General features: G+C 53.2%; 1 protein-coding gene across 1 annotated transcript in view; it reads left to right on the top strand.

Moving 5' to 3' along the window:
- Window positions 1-3,922: 3,922 nt before the first annotated feature.
- The window catches only part of LOC137895514 (pro-neuregulin-3, membrane-bound isoform), a 93,471-nt gene continuing 76,956 nt past the window's right edge, over window positions 3,923-20,437 (top strand). Inside the window, 1 exon segment of the mRNA XM_068740990.1 lies at window positions 3,923-4,622. Coding sequence (XP_068597091.1) covers window positions 3,923-4,622 — 700 coding nt within the window.

The following is a 20,437-nucleotide window of genomic DNA, read 5'->3' as shown; positions in this document are numbered from 1 at the left end:
CTTTCATCTAGATCCAAAGCTTTGATCACCTTTATCAAAGAGTGCTTCAAAGTGAAGAGTCTGCAAGCGTCAGGGAACCAAGGCAACAGAAGGGATGAAGTGATGAAGATGACCTGCTGGACGGTGACCGAGTAGAACCAGGACCACCTCCCGGTCAGGGTGCCCCCCATGCTAACCTCTAAGCCATGTCCCTCTGCAGAGAGGACGCTGCAGGACAGGAAACCAGGAGGAAAGACGAGAGGACGGATAGCCCCGCCCAACAGAAGCCATGATGACCTCATCAGGTGACCTCTTTAAAAGGATGATGGATCCACACAATACCTGAACCCAAAAACCAAGTTAGAACCCATTTGAGATGAAGTTCTGTAATAAAAGCAAAAGGAGCTTCTAATCGAGACCCAGTCGAGGAAATGGTCGCAGCAGGATACGGCGATCCTACGAAGCGTCACACGGGAGATTTTACCCAGTATGAGAGGTTGAAAGCGCCCGATGGGAGGTTTTACCCAGTATGAGAGGTTGAAAGCGCCCGATGGGAGGTTTTACCCAGTATGAGAGGTTGAAAGCACCCGATGGGAGGTTTTACCAGGTATGAGAGGTTGAAAGCGCCCGATGGGAGGTTTTACCATGTATGAGAGGTTGAAAGCGCCCGATGGGAGGTTTTACCCTGTATGAGAGGTTGAAAGCGCCCGATGGGAGGTTTTACCCTGTATGAGAGGTTGAAAGCGCCCGATGGGAGGTTTTACCATGTATGAGAGGTTGAAAGCGCCCGATGGGAGGTTTTACCATTTATGAGAGGTTGAAAGCGCCCGATGGGAGGTTTTACCATGTATGAGAGGTTGAAAGCGCCCGATGGGAGGTTTTACCAAGTACGGGAGGTTGAAAGCGCCCGATGGTGAACAGCAGATGGACGAACCCGTCATCAGCATCAGGAGGATGTAGGAATCAGCAGAAAGCTGCAGGCCGACCATCGACCATCGACCACCGATCATCGATCATCGACCACCGACCATCGAGCACCGACCATCGAGCATCGACCATCGACCATCGACCATCGATCATCGACCACCGACCATCGAGCACCGACCATCGAGCATCGACCATCGACCATCGACCATCGAGCACCGACCACCGATCATCAATCACCGACCATCGATCATCGACCATCGACCACCGATCATCGATCATCGACCACCGACCATCGAGCATCGATCATCGATCATCGATCATCGACCATCGATCTGCGACGGCGAGCTGAAGCCGGGATTCACATCGTCTCCCAGTCAAACGGGAGGAACTGAATTTCTCTGGATTCATACCTTGACGAATGAAATCATGACATCGTTTTGAAAATGTAATATTTGTTCCTGACCTCATTCTGGATCAGAACCAGAAGACGTGTTTCAGGATGGTTCAGATCGGACCCCTTTATGACTCTGATTTCTGGGGAGTGATTTTAATGCAGAGTTTACAAGATATTATATTTTTAAAGTCTCCATTATAAGTAAATGGGAAAATCCAGATGTTTCTGTATCCAGACGGGAATCCTGATCGCTCTCAGAATTTAGTGGATCCAAGTCAGACCAGGACCGTCTCCAGATGTTTATTCATGAGGATCCATCCAGCAGTGTTTCTGTGATCCTGCTGACAGACGGACAGACGGACAGACGGAAGCTCCTTGGAGGAGGTGATGAAGGATCTCATATCGTCTCACGGTGACGCGATCAATAGAATGACTCAGTGTAACGTGGTTGACTCTGCGTTGTGTGTTTCGTGACGTACAACCAAGACACGGGATCCATTTATCTGTGCAACGACATTTATTCGGTCAGACACACCCGGGACACTCGCGGTGGCGCAGCAGCTCGGCTGATCCGCGATCACAATGGCGCCGAGCACGCCTCGTCTGCAGGCCTTATACGCTCCCGTGACCACCAGGGGCGCTACCACAACACAAGTTTGACTGACAAGTGGAATTTAACCCTTTTATCTCCGTTACATCAGCAAACACCCCAACCTCGTTCCAGGACCGGGTTTACTCGGGAGGTGAAGCGGGTTCAGATCCCAAGCGTCACAGATGATGCATGATGTAACCCACTAACAGCTGGCCGAAGACTCGACCCGGGATGCTCCGGTTCTGCGTTTCATTGTTGGGAATCTCGGGACCCCTCCTCCCGGCTGCTTGAACAGACTCGTCCTGCCATATATAAGACAGAGGTGTGAAAGCCCCCCCCACCCCTCAAGTTCCCCCTGGAGACCAACTAAAGCCCCGCCCACTGACACTGCTGTACGGCGTTAATCGGATCAGAACCCAGGCTGGGTTGATGGACGTGAAACTCGATGTCCTTTTGACCTCGTCTCTGGTCCCTCCTGACCTCCTTTATTAGTCCCCTATCTCTGCGTCCGTGTCCCTTCATGAGTCCCTTTGTCTTTTTAAATGTTAAATCCACATGATATTGCGGGAAAGGTTCTGGTTCTTCATCGATGTCAGAAAAAACCGCGAGTAGCGGTGGGGGGGGGGGGGGGGGGGTCCTTCAAGCGACCCCCCCCCCCCCCTGCGTGGACCCAGAGACACAAGACGAGGACACAAAGCGAATTCAAATACGGAAGCTAACCCTCGAAGAATATTTCACCAATGTTTCCGAACATTCAGCCATTTCACCGGGATAAACGGTTTCCGTGTGGTGGGCGGAGCCAAGGGAGCGATTGGCGGCTCAGCCGTCGCTGCAGTGCTCCCTCCTCCTCTTCCTCCTCTCATTATCTTCATCTAGGCGCCCCCTCCCCCCTTTCTGAATCCACTTTGCATATCTTCTCTCCGTTAGCAGAAGTGGGCGAGCTTCCCAGCGCTGGTGCATCAGCAGGTGCAGTCTCTCTCTCTCTCTCTCTCTCTCTCTCCCCTTTCTCCACCAGCGTGCCCCCCCCCCCCATCTCGAGCATCCTCCGTCTCTCGGCGGCGGATGCAGCTGCTGTGTGTCTCCATCCCGATCGCCACAGGTAAAAGCAGCTGCATCGTTGGATGCTGCGAACCCTACGGGGGAGGGGAGGATGAAGAACGGGCAGAGGATCCCAGAGACCTGACTGGAGGGAAGCGTTCCGAGGAAGCGGCTCCGGTGGGATATCGGTGAACGTCGTCGAATCCTCTCCGGTTCCCTCCTGTGGTGGAATGTTCCGTGTGAACGGCGCTGCTGAGCGGACGGCTCGGGGGAATCGGATCCGTCGCCGGCTGGAGAAGGTGCCGGATTACGTCGCGGTCGCAGATCCATCCGCCCCGTAATCCCGCTGCATGCCAACCCCCCTCGTTCTCTCGCTCCGTGCTCAGCCAGCGGATGCGGCGTCTTCATTTTTAGCACTGCAAAGCGATTTTGAGTACGCAGAGTGGGGATCAATCCAAGGGGGCTGGCAAACGACTCCCGGAGACGGAGGGACCCCGACTCGGTAAAGCCCCTGGAACGGGCTGCATTGTGAAGCATCTTGACCAGGGTGGGGAAGCACAAGGACCCCCCCTGTGGTTCCACCATGAAAACATCCCGTCCCGTCCTGGATTGTACAAGGAGGGGCGTCGGTGGCATCTGAACACCAAAGATCTCTCCCAGCGGGACGTCCAGCTGTTCCTGTTTCCCCCGAGAACCCCAACCTTCTCAAAGTTTGCTGTTTGGGTTAGACGTCGTCCTAAACTAGAACTAACCGGTGGATTATCCGTCGACGCCACAGCTTCAGGTCCTGACGGGATGTCTACGTGTGAGTGTGTGTGTTGGCGTGCCTGCATGCGTCTCCTGCGGCCCTACCCTTCCCTTTACCCTTGAATAGCGTCTTCGGAGGAGCGCCCGATTCTCCTGGGGTGTGTTTGTGTCTCTTGAAAATGGTCGGCGCTGTTTGGAACCTTTCGGTCATTTCCTACCGATGGCGATAACGGAGCTAACCCTCGATGAGCCATAAAGGACGGCAGGGAAAGATGAGCGAGAGTTCTGGAGCCGCCGTTTCTGGGGCGGTGATCCTGGAGGAGCCCGAGGGGTCTGGAGCTTCAGGAGGTCCCGCTGAGGACCAGGTCCAGGACCGAGGGCCTCTCCGCGGTGCTGTCTGGCCTCGCCAACAGACATGGCTTTGTGCGGTCCCCTTACTGATCGGTTTCATCGGCCTCGGTTTGAGCCTGATGCTGCTGAAATGGATCGTTGCTGGGACAGTGCGGGATTACGTGCCGACGGACTTGGTGGATGCGAATCGAATCGGCCAGGATCCCATCTTCCTGTCGAAGCCAAGTGGGATTCCCAAAAGTCCTGACACGACCACGACCACCACCACGACTCCGACAGTCGATGGCGCGAACCCCACTAGAACTGCCACGGTCGCCAAAGGCAGAGCTCGTTCCACTGTTAGCACCACTACTACAAACCCCAGAGGGGGCGGAGCCTCGGGTAGCCAGGTAACACCACGGAATCCTGCCAATCGGAACGGACGTGGACCTTTGGGTTTTACTACAACAACCGCTTCCCCTCGGCCAGCCTTCGGAAATGGAACGAGCCCCACGGTTCTCCACGACTCGACGCCGACGTGGACCGCGGAGCACGCGGCGACTGAGACGGCCCCCACCGCCGTCTCCACCCGTACGCAGAGCCGCCGCAAAACACGTAAGTGACTCGCCGGGTGAGCCTGGCCACGCCTCCTCTGACTGCGTTGCTGGAGAAGCAGCAGGAAGGTGATCGGTAGCATTAGCTGATTCAGTAAAGCTATCTGAACTGCTGTCTTACTATCCATAATCAATCCATAATCAATCAGGAACGCCGAGGACAAAGGGATTTAAGAGGCCTGGCCTCGTTGTTTTGTTGCTAACGTGCTAATAGCATTCAGACTTCAGTTCCCTCATCTCTGTCCTTGAGTCCAGTTGCGCTGGTATTGATTGGTGCTCTTGTGTTTGATGTTTTTGATCGATCAGTGACACACACACGGCAGAGCTAGCTGTTGGTGTCATGTGATCCTGGTTTGGGCCTTCAGTAGACATGAATGACATCATCGTGTTTGTTTGTTTGTTTACATCGTCCTTTCATTCACGTTGCTCTTTCATCTAAAATGTCTTTGATTGATTGCAGGACGATGACTTGTATTATTAGGAGACTCCGTTGAATGATCAGCTGTTCATTGATTAACCGCTTCCACTTCTGCGTCTGTGTTAATGGAGGGAATGCCCCCCCCCCCGATAATTAGAAACACATTCCTAACGGGGGGGTTAACGGTCCCTCACCATCGCTAAAGGAAGTTGTGTCACCACAGGTTTCCTGGCTGCTCCTCAAATGCTGCCTTGCTCAACGGCCTTCCGTTGCCCTTTTCTCCGAAGCCACAACTTTCTTGGAACGCTGCGGCTTTTACAACGATGACGCTAATTTGTGCATCGTTACGGGCTACAAATGCGGCGAACGTGGTCTGATGCGGTCTGATGCGGTCTGATGCGGTCTGATGCGGTCTGATGCGGTCTGATGCGGTCTGATGCGGTCTGATGCGGTCTGATGCGGTCTGATGCGGTCTGATGCGGTCTGATGCGGTCTGATGCGGTCTGATGCGGTCTGATGCGGTCTGATGCGGTCTGATGCGGTCTGATGCGGTCTGATGCGGTCTGATGCGGTCTGATGCGGTCTGATGCGGTCTGATGCGGTCTGATGCGGTCTGATGCGGTCTGATGTGGTCTGATGCGGTCTGATGCGGTCTGATGCGGTCTGATGCGGTCTGATGCGGTCTGATGCGGTCTGATGCGGTCTGATGCGGTCTGATGTGGTCTGATGCGGTCTGATGCGGTCTGATGCGGTCTGATGCGGTCTGATGTGGTCTGATGCGGTCTGATGCGGTCTGATGCGGTCTGATGCGGTCTGATGTGGTCTGATGTGGTCTGATGCGGTCTCATGCGGTCTCATGCGGTCTGATGTGGTCTGATGTGGTCTGATGCGGTCTGATGTGGTCTGATGCGGTCTGGTGTGATCTGATGTGGTCTGATGTGGTCTGATGTGATCTGATGTGGTCTGATGCGGTCTGATGTGGTCTGATGCGGTCTCATGTGGTCTGATGCGGTCTGATGTGGTCTGATGCAGTCTGATGCGGTCTGATGCGGTCTGATGTGGTCTGATGCGGTCTGATGTGGTCTGATGCGGTCTCATGTGGTCTGATGCGGCCTGATGTGGTCTGATGCGGTCTCATGCGGTCTGATGCGGTCTGATGTGGTCTGATGCGGTCTGATGTGATCTGATGCGGTCTGATGCGGTCTCATGCGGTCTGATGCGGCCTGATGTGGTCTGATGTGGTCTCATGCGGTCTGATGCGGTCTGCTGCGGTCTCATGCGGTCTGATGCGGCCTGATGTGGTCTGATGCGGCCTGATGTGGTCTGATGCGGTCTGATGTGGTCTGATGCGGTCTGATGTGGTCTGATGCGGTCTCGTGCGGTCTGATGTGGTCTGATGAGCTACCGGGTCCATCAACTGCCTTGATGATCAATAATATATATATACATAAATATAAAGTTGGTATCATGCAAATATATGGGAGGGAACGTTACGCTACACCAGAGTTCATTCATAAGGATCAGCTTTAGCACACACACACACACACACACACACACACACACACTCTACTGAGGCAGCACGTCCAGAAGGTCGTCTTTTGTCCCAGTGACTCCATCTTTTCATACTCCTCATATCTACTAAGCTGTATTTCTATACTTGTAATATATCTATCTTTTTGTGGAGACCATTGATGGACCTTCCTCCTGCTGAAGCCCTGCCGCCGTGCAGCTCTGATCGTTTTTGGTGACATTTCCTCTTGTCCAAGTATCAAAAAGTCAAGACCCGACGACAAAAGGAGAAGTCCAGCTGCGACTGCTGCAAATGTCACTTTAAAAGCATTATTGACATCCAATCGGTGCCACGTTCCGTATCTAAAGAGAGTCCCGCGCTGCAAGCTGCAGAAGGAAGCACAGACCCCGGAGAGGTGACCCGATCACAGTGAGCCGGCTCACCTCTGCACCGCGGGCCCGGACGTCAGCGGATTCCTCGGATAGCACAACACCGGGACCCCGACGGAAAATCAGATCAGAAGCATTCCTCAAGGTCCATATTAATAATAATAATAATACATTCTATTTATAGAGCGCTTTTCTGAAAACTCAGACGCTTTACAGTGTACATAATATGAAAACAGTAAAGAAATACAGAAAATACAAACAATAAAAATGTGAACACGGATATAAAATCAATGATGATGATGATGAATATATTTATTAGATAGAATGTTAGAGTACAAGTACAGTCAAACAGTAGCATGTATTACAGTACAAGTACAGTCACACAGTAGCATGTATTACAGTACAAATACAGTCAAACAGTAGCGTGTATTACAGTACAAGTACAGTCACACAGTAGCATGTACGACAGTACAAGTACAGTCACACAGTAGCATGTATTACAGTACAAGTACAGTCACACAGTAGCATGTATTACAGTACAAGTACAGTCAAACATCCTGTCTAAGAGGAGCATTTCTAAAAAGCCCTTGCGGCCTTGTTTCCGTTTAAAGTCCTTCGTACATAAATCATCGACATTTAACAATACAAACTAGAAAGACAATCAGAGACTGCAGACCCCGCCTCCAAAAGACTATTGGATCTTGTGAGATAAACAGGGCTTCCGGATCAGAGGGGCCAAACCTGCTCTAGCTTGCTGCTCCGGAACGTACTACAAGACTCCTTCTGGACTCTTTTTCCCATCATGCCATTTGTGTCCCTCCATCTTAAAGTGACACTTTACAGCACAGGCACAATTCCAGATGTAAAAATAATTCTAGAATCTGGATCCAGATCCGGATCAACGTCATTCTCGGGGAGGACCGAGCCACGGACAGAACCTTGCTTGTGTAAAAATTTCAAGTCAATTGGGTTACTAGTTTTTGAGTTATGCGCTCAGACAGACAAGCAAACAGACAAACAGACAAACAAACGGACCCAATTGCAATACCCTCGCCTCCCCTTCGCGGAGGGTAATGACCCGGCTCACCGGCTCAGACCCGTTCATCTGAAGCTGCTTCCATCTCCTCGTAAAGCAGCCGGTGAACGATGACTCAGCATGACGCAGCATCGCCACTGATAAAGATGCAGCCTGACTGCAGCAGGCCGCCGTCGCCAGGTGTTGTGAGCTCCATTCCGCTGTCCTTTATAATTTTATTTCTAATTATTTAAACCTGATCTTATTTACCTCTTTGTGGGTGCAGAGTCCATCTCAGGAGCTTCATCAATCTTCCATTCATCTGACGCTCCCCCTCCGGCATCGAGAGGACGCTGCGCCCAGATTTAGGAAGGGGTCAGAGATAATAATTGACGTTATTAATTTAGAAATCTGGAACATGCTTTGTTTTCCAGGGGCATGACATGAGTGAAAGTTAAAAGTTCTGGATTGAAGAGGGACAGGTAGAAGATTAGGGTGGCACGGTGGCGCAGTGGATAGTGCTGTCACTCAGTTGTCTGTAGGTGTGTGTGTGTGTGTGTGTGTGTGTGTGGTTGGCCCCGCTAGGAGCTGGCGATGCATCTGCGGTGTACCCTACCTCTCGCCCACAGTCACCTGTGACCCGCAGGGACGGTAGAACAGCTGTAGACGAGAGGTTGTCTTCAAGAAGATGGACGGATGTGTCCTAGCGGTGTCTTCCGTTGCCTTTAAGCTCCGCCCTCTCAGGCCCTGCTTTAGTGACTCCTTTGGGATCTTTGTCTCGGAATCCCTTCGAGGTATGTTGAGAACTATTTGGGTCAGGATACTTGTTGTCTAAAATATTACTGTGTACAAAGCGTATTTACTTATTTACATAAACCAGCTATTTAATTACTGCGACAGGATGTTGGACTTTCAACGAGCAGCGAGCAGAGCGAGGGATGATGGGAGCTCAGATCGGGTTTCCTTCAGCGTTTGGAGAACTCTGCGTCCCCCTCTGGACCGGGGGGGGGGGGGGTTCTCCTGCGTCTGTTTGGAGAACCTTTCCAGCTGACAGTCCGGAGAGTCTCTGCGTCCCCCTCTGGACCGGGGGGGGGGGGTTCTCCTGCGTCTGTTCATGTTCGCAACATCACAGGAGAGGTGCATGTAGAAGGTGTCGGGTCAGACCGATACCTGGAACACCTGAACATGATGCTTCGGCAGGTTCTAGAGTCCTAGAGATGTTCTGAGTTGTGGGACCGAACTTGGACTCATGCTTTGGGGGATGCGAGCCAGCGTCCATCCACGTCACCGGGCGGAACGTTTACAGATTCAGATTCAGAACCGATTCAAGGCCGACGGCCCGGCTGGATGTCTGCGCTGGGTCCGCTGGAACAGAACCCACCAGGGTTGTCATTTCACCAGACCCCCGTCAGGTTGTTCTGACCTTCGTCTCCGTCTTGATGGCAGCCTCACTGGCTGGGGGGGGCCATGGCCGCTCCTTTCCGACCCCAGGCTGACTCTCGAAACATGATATGAGTCCAAGCCGGCGTTTCCAAGGGAGATGGAAAGTCTCCCGGTCGATGGGAGGATGGGGGGGGAGTCGGTGGTCTGAGGGACTGGTTGGTGGTGTGTCTGCAGGTTTGGCTTATTGATTAGAAGGTGTGCCCCAATAACATGATCATTGTGTTCCGGAAGGCTTTGTGTGGTTCTAGAGGGGAACCTGAAGGTGGCGCTCGATGCTCACCGTGTTTATCAGCCGCCATCTCTTCCCTGACGAAGGTCCTCACCTGTGGAGGCAGCTTCTCGCCTCTCCTTTACCTGCTCTGTTCTGTAAACACCAGTCCAGTAACTTGAAATGTCTCGCCGGAGAACCGCAGGTGATCAGCTGATTTGGCGTCCATTTCAGGATGTGGGCGGAACACGGAATCTGCACCAGGGAATCCGGCCCAATTATAACTCCGGTGTTGAAACCAACTCCCACTCGAGCATGGAGGGTTGCAGAACCCCCTTTTGGCACCTTTTATGTGCACCCCTGGACACGGGCTGCATGAATGCATTCCCCGATTCTTCACCTGCATTGTTAGAAGTTTGACTAAATAAAAGTAGGATCAGTTTGGACTGTAGGGCAGAACAAACAGCAGCAGACAGCCGGTCCAGCAGCAGAACGGCCAGAACCGCCTGCTGCTGCAGAACGGCCAGAACCGCTTGCTGCTGCAGAACGGCCAGAACCGCCTTCAGCAGAACGGCCAGAACCACCTGCTGCTGCAGAACGGCCAGAACCGCTTGCTGCTGCAGAACGGCCAGAACCGCCTTCAGCAGCATGGCCAGAACCACCTGCTGCTGCAGAATGGCCAGAACCGCCTGCTGCTGCAGAACGGCCAGAACCGCCTTCAGCAGAATGGCCAGAACCGCCTGCTGCTGCAGAACGGCCAGAACCACCTGCTGCAGCAGAACGGCCAGAACCACCTTCAGCAGAACGGCCAAAACCACCTTCAGCAGAACGGCCAGAACCACCTGCTGCTGCAGAACGGCCAGAACCGCCTTCAGCAGAACGGCCAGAACCACCTGCTGCTGCAGAATGGCCAGAACCGCCTGCTGCTGCTGAATGGCCAGAACCGCCTGCTGCTGCAGAACGGCCAGAACCGCCTTCAGCAGAACGGCCAAAACCACCTTCAGCAGAACGGCCAGAACCGCCTGCTGCTGCAGAACCGCCTGCTGCTGCAGAATGGCCAGAACCGCCTGCTGCTGCTGAATGGCCAGAACCGCCTGCTGCAGCAGAACGGCCAGAACCGCTTCAGCAGAATGGCCAGAACCGCCTTCAGCAGAATGGCCAGAACCGCCTGCTGCTGCAGAACGGCCAGAACCGCTTGCTGCTGCAGAACGGCCAGAACCGCTTCAGCAGAATGGCCAGAACCGCCTGCTGCAGCAGAACGGCCAGAACCGCTTCAGCAGAACGGCCAGAACCGCCTGCTGCTGCAGAATGGCCAAAACCGCCTGCTGCTGCAGAATGGCCAGAACCGCCTGCTGCTGCTGAATGGCCAGAACCGCCTGCTGCAGCAGAACGGCCAGAACCGCTTCAGCAGAACGGCCAGAACCGCCTGCTGCAGCAGAACGGTCAGAACCAGCTTCCTTTCCTGGGTGGCGTGCTGCTATCTGAGGCTCGAAGCCGCCGGATGAATGAATGAATGAACGAGTGAAACGAGACGAGTGGCGCTGAAGGGGACTCGGCTGGAGTGTCTCTGAGGAGGACGTGACAACGAGAAGTCGATTAGCCGCAAAGAGAGAGAGCGTGCATCTGCAGCCACACACCAGTGTGTGTGTGTGTGTGTGATTGTGTGTGTGTGTGTGTGTGTGTGTGTGTGTGTGTGTGTGCGTGTGTGTGTGTGTGTGTCCCCCCGTCCCCCATGAAGTGCTGCTCCCATCACAAACGGTTCCGTGCTGCTGATTCAGGCCGGCAGCAGCTGCTCGTTCCTCCGCTCACCGGCCCGGACGTCCTCCATTACAGATATGTTGAAGATGAAATCATCATCATCATCATCATCATCAGCTGCCGGCGCTTCCTGCTTCATCCTGCAGATCGTTCCTGCAGCTTCAGCATCGATTCCTGAAGACCTGCCCTCATCAGCTGAATTATACATCGCCGCCTAAACCCACCTTCTGTAAGCCCCACCCACTTCTTCAGGTGCGAATCCATAGAAGATCAATGGCTGATGAGAGCTGATTGATCTCATCTGTTCCCGGCAGAGGATGTGATGCTGCTAATGCTAACATGCTAACGCAGCGCTACAGCTCAGACGCAGACGTTTACATGAATATATATTTAAAACCAAACAAAGAGAACAAAGTCAGAAGGTCGATCAGAAGGTCGATCAGAAGGTCGATCAGAAGGTCGACTGTTCAGGGCAGCTATCACCGCAGGCATCAGGCTTCACCTGAGTCGAGCCCTTCTGGACTTGAGAGTCCGGTATCTGCGTCCTGATGGATCGGTTCCGTGGCTAATGTCCTGTGTAACGGAGTTTGGACCTGAGGTGTGGGGAGGCCGACGATTCTGGCAGTTTGACCCGGGAAATAGTAGAAGAAGAAGCCGTAGCGACTTCCGTCGGTAGGGTCACCCTAACCCTAACCCTGACCCTGACCCTGACCCAAATCATGGCTCTTCCAGATGGAGCTTCGCTGTGTCCTCCAGACTGCACTTTTGTTTTTGATGGTGTCGATGTTAAAGCATCCTCTCCTAGTAGTAGTAGTAGGAGGAGAGGAGGAGAGGAGTAGGAGGAGAGGAGGAGAGGAGGAGAGAAGGAGAGGAGAGGAGAGGAGGAGAGAAGCAGAGGAGGAGAGGAGGGGTAGAAGGAGAGGAGGAGTAGTAGGAGGAGAGAAGGAGAGGAGAGGAGAGGAGGAGAGAAGCAGAGGAGGAGAGAAGGAGAGGAGGAGAGAAGGAGAGGAGTAGGAGGAGAGAAGGAGAGGAGGAGAGAAGGAGAGGAGGAGAGAAGGAGGAGAGGAGAGGAGAAGGAGAGAAGGAGGAGAGGAGGAGGTTGATCACGCGTGTTAATCTGACCTCGGGTCAGCGTGGCGTTTGTTTGTTCTCTGCTACTGATGTTTATTTATTATTTGTTCTACTCATGTAATAATGGAAAGGTCAACGGGCCGAAAGGTCAGAACCGAATGGGTCCGAGTGTCAGAAAAGTAGAGACGAATAAAGAGCAGATTTCAAATCCTGGCAAAGCACATTAATAGGAGTGTGTGTATGTGTGTGTGTTCTGCCACACTTACCTCCCCTTATCTCCCCTTATCTCCCCTTACCTCCCCTTATCTCCCCTTATCTGCCCCTTATCTCCCTTTACCTCCGCTTATCTCCCCTTATCTCCCCTTACCTCCGCTTATCTCCCCTTACCTCCCCTTATCTCCCCTTACCGCCCCTTACCTCCGCTTATCTCCCCTTATCTGCCCCTTATCTCCCTTTACCTCCACTTATCTCCCCTTATCTCCCCTTATCTGCCCTTACCTCCCCTTATCTCCCCTTACCGCCCCTTATCTGCCCCTTATCTCCCCTTACCACCCCTTATCTCCCCTTATCTGCCCTTATCTCCCCTTATCTCCACTTATCTCCCCTTATCTCCCCTTATCTCCCCTTACCTCCCCTTATCTCCCCGTACCCCCCTTATCTCCCCTTACCGCCCCTTATCTCCCCTTATCTGCCCTTATCTGCCCTTATCTCCACTTATCTCCCCTTATCTCCCCTTATCTCCCCTTACCCCCCCTTATCTCCCCTTACCTCCCCTTATCTCCGCTTATCTCCCCTTATCTGCCCCTTATCTCCCCTTATCTGCCCTTACCTCCCCTTATCTCCCCTTACCGCCCCTTATCTGCCCCTTATCTCCCCTTACCACCCCTTATCTCCCCTTATCTGCCCTTATCTCCCCTTATCTCCACTTATCTCCCCTTATCTCCCCTTACCTCCCCTTATCTCCCCTTACCTCCCCTTATCTCCCCTTACCCCCCTTATCTCCCCTTACCGCCCCTTATCTCCCCTTATCTGCCCTTGTCTGCCCTTATCTCCACTTATCTCCCCTTATCTCCCCTTATCTCCCCTTACCCCCCCTTATCTCCCCTTACCTCCCCTTATCTCCGCTTATCTCCCCTTATCTGCCCCTTATCTCCCCTTATCTCCCCTTACCTCCCCTTATCGCCCCCTTACCTCCCCCTGCACACACACATCAGTCTTTGGTTATACATTGTTTGTATTTCTTCTGCGTTCAGTCATTTGATCAGAGAAGCTGCTTTATAATCAGACCTTCTGTCCATGTTTAAAAATGCTGACTCAGCAGAAACCGCCACTCGCGCAGCGTGGAGTCTTTACATTAATATATTATATTGTTTAGCTGCATATCAAAAAGGCAGTGAGGAGATTGTGATGTGGTTTACAAAGTCCCTCAATGACTCTGATGGTTTGTGCTAAAAGCTTTAAATATGCATGACCCGCCTTCACGAGGCCGCGGAGCTGCTAATGAACGTCTCCTCTTACCTGAGTAACAAAATGGAAGCCTCCTCTCCCTATCCTCTATGTGGAGGAGGAGGAGGAGGAGAAGGAGAAAGATGCAGGGCTCAGCAGCCTTCAGACAACATGGAGGGTGAAGCTACCCCAGAGCGACGCACATCGCTGAGGCACACGAGTGACCCAGATGTGCCTCCCACATATATCCCCTCTCTGCTCCCCTCCATCAGTGAGCGTAAGGAGGCGCAGAGCAGCAGGAAAACACGGAGTGGATGAGAGGAGGGGGGAGGAGGTGGGAGCAGGAAGAGGAGCAGCTTCATCATGCTTGGGATTCCCCTCGGCGCTTTGCGGGTCTGAGCGTGAGGAGTGTTGATGTCAGAACCGGAGTCACTGAAGGTTGAACGTTCTGCTGGACGTTTGTGTTCTGGTTCTGGTTCTGGTTCTGGTTCTGTTCTGGTCGGAGGCATCGACAGCCTCTGAATGGACTTCATTCCACCAACGTTCTGCCGGAGAATTAATTTCTATAATAACGGATCAGCTCCGCTTTCTGTCTCCTCGGCAGCAGGTGTTGTCACACCTGGAGGCGGGCCGGTGCCCCTCCCCCACTAACTCTCCCTGTCTCCCCCTCACCTGTGCTCCCGTCATCACCTGCATCACATCAGTCGTCAGCCCGGACTCTACATATATCAGCTCAGCCCTCTGCTCTCTGCCAGATTGTCAGTGATGTTTCCTACTCTCCAGCACTTCAGACTGACCTCCCGTGTACCGACCCGGCCTGCTTCCTGGACTCTGCCTCTTCGCCTGCCCCTCGGAATCTGTCTGCTGGTCGGTTTGTATTTCCTGGTTTGTGACCCCCCCCCGTTTTGGACCTTCCCTTTGCCTGCCCCTTCGGATCTGTCGTGCGTTTGGGGGTTTTTCTGCCTCGGTCCGTGACAGGTGTTCAGTACCGGAGCCTCTGGTTCTGTTCTTTGCTCTGGTTGGGAAGCACCACAGCTGGGGAGGTGCCGATGGACGACCTGAAGCGGGCTACCAGATGTTCCCCTGCAGGTCCTCCTTCAGTTCAGTTTTCATCTCCAATTAAGTGGATGGTTCTGAAGCTCTACTGGAGTGCTGAGATCAATCTGAGGTCCAACACCTTCAGAACCGATGGACGGCGTGTCCCAGGTGAAACCGGTCCGGTACGCCACATGTTCTGAGTGAGAAACATGAAATGGATCCTTCAGTTTGGATGGAACCGGGTTTCCCCAGCAGGACGAGGACCGTCTTAGCCGCTGTCGACCCGCGTTCTGGTTATGGTTCTGGAGTCTGTGTCCCATCCAGCACGGCTGGAGCAGCATTAGCATTCATTCGGGTCGAGCCTCCATCCACCTGAGGCACTTTATCGGTTTTGTTCTGTCAGCTGTTTGGTGCTGGAGCCGCACGGAGACCCATAAATGTAAACCCAACTCCGAGCTGGAGCAGAATAGCTTCTATTATTAGGATACGAGTCGTTATTAAACACGAAGCCTTTGGAAGGTCGTTGATGATGTCATTGATGATGTCATCCCCGTCGTCACTTTGAAGTTCTGCAGGGTGTGTGTGAAGCAGCATTCCATCCCGGAAGATTACATCTGAACTGGATTGTTATTGTGGAAATGGCTGAAACAGGAAGATTCCAACAGTCAACAGGAAGTCAATTCAGCATCTTCAGGACTTGAATTATTCACCCTCATTGTAGGACGCCCGTAGGACCCGTGTTCCGCTCTGGTCCCGCCCGAGGAGCTCCGGCTCTTTTACGAGCGCTAAATGGCGTCCAGCGCGTTCACCCTGGGCTTGACTGTGAAACACGCCATTACTCCTGCAGCGCATGCAGCACTTTGTCAAGCAATCGTTTACAGACAGTATTTCCGCCTCCAGCACCTTCAGCACAAGGTCACGTCCAACAGGAAGGCTCCGCGGCGACCAATAGGAACGCTGCTGACGAATGACTAAACCATGAGACTTGTTCAGGAGAGAAATGTGGCGTTGACTCATCTGCACGGCCGGTCGGTTATTCCTGACGGCGCCGGTGGACCAAGAAATTAGAAGAAGTCCGTTTAGTTTGGGGTTTTTTCTTCATGCAATCATCAGGAAGTTCTGGATGTGTGCATCTGGTAAGAAGTCCAAGAAGTGTGTTATTGAGTTCAGGCGCCGCGGCGGGCGTGGGTGGGGGCTTCTGCTGACCCCGACCTCCATCCGTCTCCACCCCGTCTCCCCCTGAACAGCGTAGCGCCATGGTAACCAAAACAAGCAGCAGCAGCAGATGAGGTCCGAGACGTTGACGTTTCCATCCCAGATCCTTCCCGCTGTTCTTCATCAGACACACAGGGGTAGATCTGATGGGCGTCGCCTGCAGGCTTGTGCCACCTCCCTCACAGCCGCTCCAGTGCCAGTCGGCGTTGGAGCGCTCGTGATCAAGCGCTACGTGGAGCCGCTGAGTTTAGGACTGCATCCGGTTAAAATAGAAATGATGGACTAAGAAGCCCGTTACGGAGCATAAGAGCGCCTCCCGGGGGCCCCCGGGACGCTCCGGAGATCACTCAGGCCTTTATGGAAGTCTGTGGTTTGACTTGAGAGAGTTCTGAAAGCATTTAAGGGAACACGGAACACACAGAGAAGAACGGGGAGCGAGAAGAGGCCGCTAGCTCAAAGCAACGTTGGACTGAAGATCAACGGATGGATCGATTTTGTCTAATAAATTCTATTATTTCACATTTCCTGAAAGTGGAAGACAAAATGCTGAAAGAATCAGTCGTTACCAAGAGAACCGAGCCTGGACCGCAGGGTTCTTTCATAGGCGAAGCCTTTTGGCACCGAGGTGGTTTTAGGCTGGACACCCAGAAGAACCCCACCTGCAGGAGTCTGGGGTTCCAAATCTGAAAATCAACATGCTCAAATCCAGGCATGAGGAATCCACACGGGTGCGTCCTCCATCCATCACACGTGTTCATGGGACTTCCTGAGGACATCCGACCCAGCAGAGGGAAGTGCTCCAGAAATGTTGTCAATCCTGTCAGGACCGCTGAGACGTTCAGAAGGACGAGGACAAACCGTTTGTGTTTCTGATGTTAGTGAACTCCTGCCACGCACGGCCATGCTTGTTGTTTGTTTGTTTGTTATCCATGACGTTTTGAGACCAAAAGCAAAGCAGCGACCATAAACGAGGTTAGTCTTCCTCACAAAAGCAATTTGTACTTGAGTCTGTGGTCGGTTCCTACGGGGAGGTTCCCTGGAGCAGGACGTTCCCTGGAGCAGGACGCTCCCTGGAGCAGGACGTTCCCTGGAGCAGGACGCTCCCTGGAGCAGGACGTTCCCTGGAGCAGGACGTTCCCTGGAGCAGAACGTTCCCTGGAGCAGGACGTTCCCTGGAGCAGGACGTTCCCTGGAGCAGGACGTTCCCTGGAGCAGGACGCTCCCTGGAGCAGGACGTTCCCTGGAGCAGAACGCTCCCTGGAGCAGGACGTTCCCTGGAGCAGGACGTTCCCTGGAGCAGGACGCTCCCTGGAGCAGGACGTTCCCTGGAGCAGGACGTTCCCTGGAGCAGGACGCTCCCTGGAGCAGGACGTTCCCTGGAGCAGGACGCTCCCTGGAGCAGAACGCTCCCTGCAGGATTGGTGTTCCTCACGCTGTCTCTCGGACAGACATGTTGTTTCCGGACCTTTGCTTTGATGTGAATTACATAAAGCAGGTTCTGGGACATATGTGTGAACCTGCAGGAACCGGGCCTCGGGACTCAAACCTGCAGCCTGCTGTCTGCTGCTGGGCTGCTGGCCGCCTGTACCTTTGAGCTAGTTGCTAATCTCGTCCACGTGCACCTTTATGCCGACGGAATAAAGACGGGCATGCATGTGTCGCCGCTGCCCCCCCCGGCGCTGTTTGGGTTTGGCCATCTGTTCCAGAGTCACCTGACAGGTGTAGCTGCAGCTCTCTCCATCTTTCCTTCTCATCTCTCTGTCGCTTCTGTACCCTCTATTCTTTCTGGGGGGGTTGCCAACCAGCACGGACAAGCTGGTGGGGACAGACGAGGCGGGCAGGGACGGGGGACAAAGAGGATTTCATCTCTGCTATGCCTGAAAGCCAAAATTCTGTTCATCTGCATTCATGCAAAGAATATAAAAAATGTGTCAGATGAAAATGAGATGAGATCTGCAGCAGCTTTCGTCCTGCTCAGTGTCTCCACGGCGTTGGGATGATGCCGGGTTGCAGGCTGCAGGTTTGAGTCCCGGGGCCCGGTTCCTGAGCTCCGCTCCTCTGGACGGGCCGCCTGGGCTTTGGGTCGAGCAGAGGAGCTTCGTGTTCCGTGACTCCTCAAAGAGGAGCGAGGAGCAGATCTACCTGGAATGTCTTTATGCGTTTACTTTACCTTTGTTTCTGGACATTATAGCAAACGCAGCAGGTCTGCAGGTATTTCATGGTCTCTTGTGGACAGGTGTCCGAATACCTTTGGTCATGTGATGCATGCCGAGTGTGTGTTGGATCCGGGCCCAACTGGGCAGAGATCGGACTGGGAACGTGATTTCCGGGGACAGATGGTGTCGAGCTCTTACTTCCTGTTGATGAGGTCATGTGACAGCACACCTGATTAGGTAACGGCTGCTGTTAGATCTGAACACGCGTGTTGAAGTCTCCCGTGCCCGCCAGCTGGCCTTGAATAACCGGCCCTCGCCGTTCATCGCAGAATCAGCAGCCGCTCAAATCCAGCTGCGTGAAACACGAAGGAATCTGGCGTCCAATGAGAGAGGAAATTGATGATTAAAGGAAGGGGGAGCGCCGGGAGATTTAAACGTACAGAAGCCCGTCTGGCTCCTCTTCAACACTCGCAGATGAAGAATTCTTATTTAACAGCGCTAGAACAGAGTGTTTTAAATTATGCTTGATGTATCCGGAAGCTTCTGGTCATGGAAATGTGAGAATGAGCCGCTGCTAGCAGACGAGCTAGCATGAGAATTTCAACACGCTAATGAGACGACTTCTAAAAGCCCCCCCCCCATGAAGAGGACGGACGAGTCGTCGCTGAGAGACGACGCCACTGTCGAGATGCTAGCGGTGGACAAACGTAAGGAGAGCGCTGTGCTAGGACATTAGCATTTAAATTACCGACGCTGCATGCTAGAGCCGCGCTGACAGACGGCGTCCTTTGTCTTATTGAGCGTCTTCGTCTCGTTTGTTGTCGGAACATGTGTCACTTCTAATCCTCTTATTTGGGCTCGCTCCACAGCCTGAGGAGCTTTTGGCACAATGGCGGCGTTCTAAAAGCACCGATTGAGTCTCAATGTGAAGGGAACTGCACGCTGTCGATTCGTCTTCGGTTAACGTTGCACTCGTCAATAGTGTTTGGAGGGACACTGGGACCTGGACCGGGGTTCCAGAGGCGTTCCTTTATATCCGCTCAAGACATTTAATTCTTGTATCTCTTGAGAGAGGTTCATAAAAACACGTTTTATTCCTGACTAAATCCATCATCTGGAAGACGAGAATCGATTGATGCTGCTGTTAGCAAAGAGGAGAACGGAATCAAATCTCACATTAATCACAGCGTCGGGAGGAACGCGTGACTCAAAGCGGATCCGCATTAATCACAGCGTCGGGAGGAACGCGTGACTCAAAGCGGATCCGCATTAATTACAGCGTCGGGAGGAACGCGTGACTCAAAGCGGATCCGCATTAATTACAGCGTCGGGAGGAACGCGTGACTCAAAGCGGATCCGCATTAATCACAGCGTCGGGAGGAACGCGTGACTCAAAGCGGATCCGCATTAATCACAGCGTCGGGAGGAACGCGTGACTCAAAGCGGATCCGCATTAATTACAGCGTCGGGAGGAACGCGTGACTCAAAGCGGATCCGCAGCCGATTCCAGGAGTCCCTTTAGTCCCAATGAAGAAGCTCAAACTCAAACGACTGAAGCTTCGTGACTCTGTGTCTGATCGCTGTCTGCCCACCGTTGACTGCCACATCCGTGTTGCCATGACAACGTTGTCGAGGTTGCGTTTACTGTTTCCATCCTTAGTTTAGATTCTCACCTGGCTTCAGGTGTAGCAATAGCTCTAGCAGGAGTTAGGCTAGCTAGGTACTCCCACCTACCTCCCGTCGGCATGCTAAGCTAAGCTAACTATGCTTTTTTGGGTCAGTAATTATCATCCATGCAGACTCCCAGGGGGGCTGGACAGCTGGCGTTGGGCGAGAGGTGAGGTAGAGGAAGACAGGGAGGACACAGAAAGCGTCCTCAGGTGGACCGGAACCTGCCGAGGTCCAGTAGTCCCATGATGACAAGCCTTTCATTCTGGGCCAAGAACACAACATTCATGGGCTCGGCGCCCCAAACCCAGTATGGTGCTGTAGAACCATGAAACCGCTGCTTCTGCAGCCGCCTTTGAAGTGACTGTCTCAGGCATCGTTGCACAATAGGGTGGCGTAAAAGAGACATAAAAGCAAGGAACATGTGTCTTCTTTATTATTCATGGGAAACAAGCGCTGCTTTTGTTTGCTTCTCCTGGAG

Source organism: Brachionichthys hirsutus, chromosome 7 (genome assembly GCF_040956055.1).
Source record: "Brachionichthys hirsutus isolate HB-005 chromosome 7, CSIRO-AGI_Bhir_v1, whole genome shotgun sequence".
NCBI lineage: Eukaryota > Metazoa > Chordata > Actinopteri > Lophiiformes > Brachionichthyidae > Brachionichthys > Brachionichthys hirsutus.
This window is presented reverse-complemented; position numbering and strand designations above follow the sequence as displayed.